The sequence below is a fragment of the Chlamydotis macqueenii genome, chromosome 3, assembly GCF_036417535.1.
Source record: "Chlamydotis macqueenii isolate bChlMac1 chromosome 3, bChlMac1.mat, whole genome shotgun sequence".
NCBI classification, from domain to species: Eukaryota; Metazoa; Chordata; class Aves; order Otidiformes; family Otididae; genus Chlamydotis; species Chlamydotis macqueenii.
In genome coordinates, this window is record NC_141558.1 from 53501314 (window position 1) to 53510494 (window position 9181).

Below are 9181 nucleotides of genomic sequence, written 5' to 3' on the forward strand. Positions count from 1 at the left end.
CTTACAATCTGTATTGCTGTAATGCTTAAGTAATTAATATATATATATGTGATGGATGTGTGTCTGCTTGCTTTGCTGGGGAATTGCTAATTTCTTCACTGCTCTAATTCTTTACTTTTCCTTTCCATGCTACAATATTGTCATATGGCTGGTGAGTGGCTTTTTCTCATGTTCAGAATAGCGTGCAATGATATGTTCTCCTTTTTACATGGTAGATGACTCTATTACAGTGTTCCAAGAACTGAAGGACCTCCTAAAGAAGAATGCCACTGTGGAATCATTTATTGAATGGTTGGATACTGTGGTTGAGCAAAGGGTTATCAAGGTACCTTTCAAATGTTCTGCCTGACTCAAGACCAAATCCTGCTCTCCTTACTCCTTACACAGTCACTTACTTACGCAGTCCCATTTGTTTCCCACGTGGGATTCTCATCTCTGCTCCCATCTCCTTGTTTTAACAGAGGTGTTCTTCATTTGGTGTGAAAGGTTCCAGTGTGATTAGTTCTAATTAATCATGTTGAGTGCTGTCAAACGGTCTTACATGTGTGACAAACTAAGAATTATTTTAACTAAAACATTACAGTCAGCACTGTCATAAACTGTACATGAAAGAAACCCATCCATCTTAACTGTGCATGCAGAATCGCAGGGGTATTGCACAGTGAGTAAGGTGAACAAAAGTTGTTCCTTAGAGAAGCAATTCTTTCTTTCACAGTATTGAGATGGTACTGTATGTGGCATAAGTTAATGTAGCAAATAGATTCAGAAGTAACTAGCTTGTAGAAGGATTTCTACATACCAGGGTGGAAGATAGAGTTTTGTAGCTTTTTAAGGTACTTTACCCAGTAATTGATGGTTTTGATGGGATGATTTTTTTTTTACTTTATAATTATAAGAATTATATATGCATGTCATTGTACAAGAATAATTACACTATAGTTCAGAATAAAATAATTGTTCTGAGTTATAGCTCAAGTAACAGCTAATTACCCAATTCGTGATTCTAATGAATGTAAACTAGCAGAATAAAACATTACACATTGCTTGCTAGTAGCTAGACACTTGTCTTCTCATCAGGTCGTGTTCTCTCCAGAAATGCAATACGTTATCCATCATTGTAGGGGGCATCTTGATATGAATCAATGTAAGATGAGGAGATACTGCAGTTAGATTTTAACGTGTTGCAGAAAAGTGACTGCCACTTACAGAATAACCATGGGGATATAATTTTTCCTTTCTTTAACTATTTTCCTGGATTTCAATGGAGACAGTGGTAATTTCTTCTTTTTAAAACACTCTGAGTTTCCTAAAATCTACTGTCGTATGTGAGCAGGACAGTGAGGAGCTTTGGACAATTCAGGGCAGCAGAGCCAAAGCAAGTCCTCATACACACTTACTGAGACACAAAACTCCCACTGAAGCTGAACAATCACAACTTATTTTAGAACTGAATAATTATGGTCTAAAATTGATTCCACAATTTCAGAAGACAATACTTTGTAAACAAGCCAGGCAGAAAAGACGAAGCACCCTCCCATTCAGCATCTACTCTGTGATACTGTATTATTAAAGTTAACAGGTATGGTTCTTAGCATTGTTTTCCTGTAGTTAGGGGTAAGAAATACCTACAAGTCCTGATATGCAACTAGGTCAACTAAGCAGAAGCTAATAATTTACAGAACATGTAATCCTTCCATTTCTGTCTGCCTTCTGTTCATGCTAAAGTGTGGTTAGGTTAGTGTCAAACTCACACAAGAGCTTCTTTCTGCTTGCTGTTTGAGAAAGCAACAGGGTATACATTACCACACAAAAAAAATCACTGCCAGAGCAAAGTGACAGTACGAAATGAGCAGCATTAAAAGCTTCAATGTTACAATAGTAAGCATACCATTTTGTAAGACAAAGCCTGACCAGTTATTATGCATATTATATTAAAGTACAAAGACTAATTTCTGTTCCCTGTTTATGTGGAATAACATAGTGCCAGAGGGTGGGTGGTTTTTTCCTTCTGCCCTGTACACCTGTATATTTACAGAATATAAATTCTGCTGTATAAATACGGCACCTTTAATACTAGCATATGAGCTGATTTATATACCTTCAGGACACAGCAGAGCTCAAGCAGTAAGCGATTTGCTTTACCTAACGTTGTCAGAGCTCTACTCTGGTTTCACTGAAAAGAGTGAAAAAGTGATTCTTTATCACTTTAGCACGCACATTATGAAGACAGTTTGAATAAGGCAGTTTGATCCACTCTGTCAAGGACTGCTTGAACTCTCAAGCATATTCAGTTCTCCTTTCCTTTCTCTGGTGTGCAGAAAGCCAGTTAACATACTTAACAGCATTTTACTATTCTCTTTCAGGCAAGCAAGCAAAATGGGAGGTCCTTAAAGAAGAGAGCTCAAGACTTCCTTCTCAAATGGAGTTTTTTCGGTGCTCGAGTGATGCATAACCTAACTCTAAACAATGCGTCAAGTTTTGGTACCTGGGCTCTTATTTTGTACATACATGCTAGCACTTACGAGATTTCCACCATTTCCTCAGCAGAGGAGCCTGTCCTAGACTAAAGATTCTTTGATCAAAGCCACAAATGCTGTGTAACTTGATTTTTAAACTAATATTTCACAGTAAATACTAGCAATATTTTGTTGCTGACCTGTGTCACATATTCATTTTTCAAAGGTATTTTTATTTTGAATTGCTGTTTGATACTGCTTTGCCATTTAAGAGCTAGAAGCTGTGTTTGTTTTGATATGATAATGGAAGTGTAACTGCATGTCTCACTATAGGAAACAGAAGATTTAAATTATTAGTTTTACATGTGGATCAGTTTGGTAAAAAATTACTGCTATACAGAAGTTAATGTGCATAGTATGTTTTCACAAGAGCAAAAGGAATTCAGCAGATCACAACTCATTTAATTCTGGGATCAACAGACAGTCAATTCAACAATGTTTGTGGCTTTTGAAAATTAAGGTTCACATGTCCATCTTTAGAAATGTTTACATTTTGGGAGACTCTCAGAAAGAACCTTTTATAAAATAGAAGATGGTAAAGCAAGTGATACTCAATTTAAATCTAGCACATAATTTCCTAAATTTAGTTGCATGTACATTGTTATCTAAAATTCAGAGGATATTCAAAGTGGCTATAAGGAGACACACGTTTTTAATGTGATATATCCTTGAAATAAGGTCAAAGACTTCACCAGTTATTGTCTGGTTATTTAGCACAAGGCAAACAGAAATAGAGCAGAGGCATTCTAGCAGACTTTGGCCTTATCTAGCTCCACTGTGTGCCCTCTTCAAGTATAAAGCATGTCTCACTTTCATCAGTATTTTTCTTTGATGTAATTAGTGGTCAAATAGCCTACAGGACAGTAAACAATTGAGCTAGGTGGGCCAGTGCAAAGAGAGATTAGAGCTAGAAGTTAGGCACTATTCCTTGTTGGTCTTGCCAGGTCATTTAAAGTCCACAATTATTTGTTTGTTTCACTTGCTTCTTGTAGAGTGGTGAGAGATGGTCACAAAGATAACTCAGCTACTCTCTCTCTTTCTCCTCCAAAAGGTTCTTTTCATTTGATCCGCATGCTACTAGATGAGTACATCCTGCTTGCCATGGAGACACAGTTCAACAATGACAAAGAGCAAGAACTCCAGAATCTACTGGACAAATACATGAAGAATTTAGGTAACTAGAGCTTGGTTCTTTTCAACGTACTCATGTATTTTTAGAAATGGACATACTTGTTCAACTTTAAACAGCAGCAGGCTTACTGTCTTCTCTTGAAGGTGTAGTTGTATCCAACACTGTCAAAATCACCTGGAAAGCTTGTGACCATTCACTCAGCAATTCATTCCCATCTTCCTGCCATAGTTCACTTAATAACATTTTATGGGAATGTGAATACACTGGGTCACTGAAATGATCTTAGATGCAACAAACACTGGTAGGTACATCTGAAGAGCCACAAGCTGAAGTGTGAAAAGAGGTATAAGTAGCAGAAAGGGCTGAAATTCCTAACCCAGTTTTCCTGCCAAAGCTTAAATATGGGATTACAGCTTGAACTAGGAATGTATTAAATGTTACCAAAATGCAAATACCCCTGCAAGGTTGGAACATAAGTTTAGAACTCTATTGAGCATCTGGCTGAAGTACTACTATGTGGAAGAGAAACAAAATGAATTTAAAACAGTATCCTTGACATTTTCCATCTACCAGGCTTCTTCACGGTTAGACAGGTTGAAGTCATATGCTTCAGGTCCTTTGCTATAAAAAGAATGAAGATTGATTTGGATCAAATCAAGTCCAAGCTAATCCCTAAAAATCCAGTGCAACTCAACTGAGTTCTGCTGAATTATTTTTTATTAACATTAGCACCAGCAATCAGTCTTTAACTTTTAGGTTGTTGTTACCCTAAATCTGCACTTTACTGCAATTAACTTGCATAGAATTTGTCTGACAGTAGACGCTGCACTTTTTCTTTTAATTCAACCTTCAGGAAGAATACTTGTCCTATGTAGTTGTTGCCTTATCCTTGGATACTTAGGTGAAGTACTTGAAACCATAAGGGAAAGTCATGGTTTCCACTGACTTTATCAATAGTCTGCAAAAAACTGAAGAACTACTGAGCATAACAAATGCTTTTCTCTAGATATCAGTATGAAAATAGAGTTCAAGCATTTTACAGTTCCCACTGTTAATTCTTTAGGATGAAGTTTCTTAAGACTGATTCACTTTGAGTGCAATTGCTTCATTGCTGACATTTATTTCAAGGGAATAAATCTGAATTATACCCTCACTATGATGGCTTCAATAAGGAGCTGATACTCTCCGATGTAGATCATTGGTCAGGGAATATGATCCAAACAGTTCCACTGGGAAGATCAAGACTAGAGCAATTTTTGTATGCATGGGCTACATGCAAAATATGGAACAATAAGCAACCAAAACCGCGAACAAATCAGAAAACTCATATGCTGGCTATATACTAGTGGTGAATTTATGTGCAATGAGTATACATAACAGCCACCAAGAGTTTTCCCTTACTCTTCCAGATGCAAGTAAAGCCACCTTTACCGCATCACCAAGCTCTTGCTTCCTAGCAAATCGTAACAAAGCTGCTCCTCTGCCCAGTGACACTTCAGTAAAAAATGAGTGTCTAGCAGAGCAAACCTATGCGTCCTTGTCAGCTAGCCAGCCCAGCAGTGTACCTTCTGGCCTGAACTCCTTCGCCACAGGAGACAGTGAGAATATGCAGCTGGCGGGTATGTATCTGTTCTTCTTGTTTCTCCTGCTGTTATTTGCTTATTAGTCTTTCAGTCTACAGTAACACATTACTGTAGGAGAAGCAATGACCATACGCATGTATAAAGACCTCTAGTAAATCATGTTTAATGAGCTCACCCTCTGCGATGATGTACAGAAGGTGGCAATTGTAGGACCCTGCCGGTAATACATCCTCTTGGAACAATGGTAAAACTATCCTATACCTCTTGCCTTGGTGAGGTTCTTGGAAGGAGAGAATGAAGAGTAATACCTGGAGCACATGAAGCTGTAACTGCTGGAATTTCCCACTGGACATGGCAGCTTCCAAGCTGGACAATGGAAGTGGGAAGCTTTATAGCCTGAAGCCATGGATTAAAGAATGTGTTGTATAGGTGGAGGCCAATTCATATAATCTGTAAAGGTTTCAAATGGTAATGTAAACTTCAGTAGAGGGTTAGTGTCTTAACAGATCCTCATTATTCAGCAGTACTGCAGTATGAACGCTAATTACGGGTAATGCTTATTTATTCCAGGTCAGATGGAGCTGTCTCAAAGCACTGGTCATCTGATGACGCCACCCATCTCACCAGCCATGATCAGCCGAGGAAGCGTTATTAACCAGGGGCCAATGGCTGTAAGACCTCCAAGTGCAGGTCCAGTGTTATCCACACATTCACAGTGCTCTTCCTACTCAGAACCCTTTTATCAGACTTTGTCACAGACTAATCAGAATTACTATGGAAACAATTCCAATTACCAGGCCATGTTCAGAACTCAGACCCATTCCACTTCAGGAGTTTACCACCACAGAGCAGAGCACAGCCGATTCAATGCCTTGAGTGAACAGCAGTTCTCCAGAGACTACTTCAGCAACAGTTGTGCTGTGTCTCCATACAATGCCAGATCCCCTTCCAGCTATGGTCCCTCATCCATGTCTCAGGACACACACAATATTCAGTTTCTGAATACTGGGAGCTTCAATTTCTTAAGCAACTCAGTGTCTACATGCCCAGGAGCAACGTATCCTGCTAATGCTTCCAACGGTATTAATATATTAGTTTCTTTTCCCTCCTATTTCTCTTTCGTTGCTAGAATAAACCACTTTTTTTTCTATGTTTTTTTTTCTATGGAAGATGTTTTTCAGCTATTTATACCTTCCTGTTTTCCACTTTTCTGATGACACACAGAGATTATAAAGCAGCTTAACAAGCTACTTCGGGATTTATTTTCCTCTGGTGAATCCTCAGGTGACCTCAAATGCGTCTGCTGCACCTATGCTAACCTTCCTTTGGTACCATCACCATGTCTTGCCCAAAGGAAGCAAAACCAAGATGACCTTGTGATTTAACAATCTCTTGAAAAGCCCCCTAAACATCTACTACAAAATAAAGGAGGCGTAAGATAGCTTACTTCTGGAATCAGCATAATGGACCATTCTAGTCACAGGGTCATGATGATGAAAGAAAGTAAAAAATGTGTGTTAGCATTAGTTTGAGACTTTGGCCTTAATATTTCTCATACTTCAAACATAAAGTTATTGCTACAGTCTACTTCAGAGATATAGTCAGCAAAACCACTTCATTTTTCTGAAGGAAAGACACAGTGGAAATGCTGCTTTTGTATGGATTTGTATATGTAGTAAGTGTGTATTACCATGCAGATTTTCTTTCCAGGTATACTTTACTTGATTGTGAGCTTCAGAAGGAAGCACTGAACTGTGGATAGGAGTCCCCTTGGTGTCTCTTATGGTCACTGGTTGTAGGCTACTGTTTGATTCTGAACTTAGAATGGAATGGCAATTCTGTACTGAAGACCCCTCTTTTGAGTCATTCACTGCATGTTACTAATGTTACTAGGCTGTATGTGTACACAGATAATCTTATTCTCAAGAGACTCAGCCGCTAACAATTACCTTTTGTCTCAGGTTATCAAAGGCTCCTACTCTACCCTGTCTCTTCAACAGTTGTTTCACTCTTCTTTTTTCCAATCTCCTATCAATAGGATTCTATGGAAACAATATAAATTATCCAGAATCTCACAGACTTGGAACGATGGTGGATCAACATGTTTCTGTAATCAGCAGTGTAAGCAGCATTCGATCGTTGCCATCATACAATGATATACATGATCCATTGAATATCTTGGATGACAGCGGAAGAAAACAAACAGGCTCATACTACACAGAGTCCTCACCTTCAATTGTCTGTCGAACTCCTATGTGTAAGTATAGCCAATGACTGAGGAAGAGCTATGAACTTTTTAGCATCCTAACAAGTGCTGAGTATTAAACTGTAGCTCACATATATAGTATGAGATGCAATATAAAGATAAAATAGCTCAGTACCTAGGATGTATCATAAGATGTGTTTTCCTTAAAATTGTGGGACCATGGATTTAATAACTTTTTGCTTCCATAAGGAGGACTATGATCCATTGTCCGTGAGGAGTGGAATGACTGGCCTGAATTGCAGAAAAATCCATGTTAGGAAACACTTTCTAACTATTAAGTGAGCTAGTAATGGACTGGGCTCTTCTAAGGGCTCTTAAGGATCCTCACTGTCAAAGAGATCAAATGAACTCTGGGTCAGGGATGTCTAGAAATGTACTTCCTGTGCTATAGTCCCTTCCTGTCCTATGCTTCAACAACTGTGTGTATTAGGCAAAGCTCCTACTGATAGTGCATTTTAAGTGAAACTACCTAACCCCAAAGGGTTTGTTTTGTTATATACATTAGATAAATGTCAGCTGAGTTTTGACTCTCATTCCAAAAAGGGTTGCATGGAAGATATAAACTAGGACACTGTTTCTCCACAAGATTACCTCTTCCTACTACTTACCTATTAACCTTGCACAGAAGATCAGACATTACTTGCCTCATTAAGGCTTTGCAAGAATTTGGTGCTCAGTTCTTTAAAGGATGCTAAACAGGGGTGAAGACACCCAGCACCACACTGTGCCCATCAAGTATCTTCTGTATTCTATGTTGATATGTGCCAGGTGGTAGCAGTGGTACCACCAGTGAATATGGACCTGAATGGTGCAAGATACAGAAAGATGAGAACAGTGCACATAAATAACTTGGCACAATTTTCATAGAAGGGCTCATATGCAAGCCATAAACTTCAGGCCCGTAACTGGATTTTTAGCAGAGTTCATTTATACATGGGTTTTGATCTGTTCCCTGATGACATGAGGAATTACTGAAGAAAAGTTACAGAAGTATAGGTGAATTGAGTGAAGTACAGAATGTCGACATTTCTGTTCTTCAGATGGTGTGTCTGGTAGATAAGAGTTTCCATCAGATGAAACTGTATTGTGGTTTTTGTTAAATTAAATAGATAGAAAACTTGCAATGATGGTAACCTTTTTTTTTCCCCACAGCTTCAAACATGCAAACCACATCTTCTTCCCAGTGTATGTATGGAACATCTGGTCAGTTCCCTTCTCAGGAAAATCTGGAGTCTCATGGCCCTCCAAGCAGAGATATGGTGTCATCTTTACCACCAATCAACACTGTCTTCATGGGAGCAGCTGCTGGAGGAACTTGAACTGGAAGACACATAGTGCCTTAAGCTTACTTTCCAAATTCAGACATTAAGGCTACAATGACGATCCCCTTCAAGCTGGTGGAAGAGAAAAGTGTTATATAGAGGTGTTAAAGGAACGATTTTAGAGATATTAGTAGCCCTCCCCACCAAAAAATAGCTATATTCAGATTGGGTCCTGCTTGTGAATCACTCAGGATTGTTCTCACCATAACAGCTTTTCAGTCAGAAATTCAGGGTGAGAAGAAATTCAGTGTGAGCCAGTAAGTCTTGCAAGCAAGGCTGAGTTGTAAAAAAAATTATTACATCTATTACTAATTTATTAAAAATGCTATTTTAGTCTTTCATCTTTTTGTATAAAAATGTTT

General features: G+C 38.5%; 1 protein-coding gene across 2 annotated transcripts in view; it reads left to right on the plus strand.

Moving 5' to 3' along the window:
- RFX6 (regulatory factor X6) overlaps window positions 1-8816 on the plus strand; it is a 36171-nt gene extending 27355 nt beyond the window's left edge. For both annotated transcript variants that reach the window (XM_086745216.1, XM_086745217.1), the window contains exons 13-19: window positions 216-325; window positions 2364-2481; window positions 3568-3690; window positions 5058-5267; window positions 5802-6311; window positions 7270-7488; window positions 8650-8816. In XM_086745216.1, coding sequence (XP_086601342.1) covers window positions 216-325; window positions 2364-2481; window positions 3568-3690; window positions 5058-5267; window positions 5802-6311; window positions 7270-7488; window positions 8650-8816 — 1457 coding nt within the window. The remainder of the gene's footprint in view (window positions 1-215; window positions 326-2363; window positions 2482-3567; window positions 3691-5057; window positions 5268-5801; window positions 6312-7269; window positions 7489-8649) is intronic.
- Window positions 8817-9181: the final 365 nt, after the last annotated feature.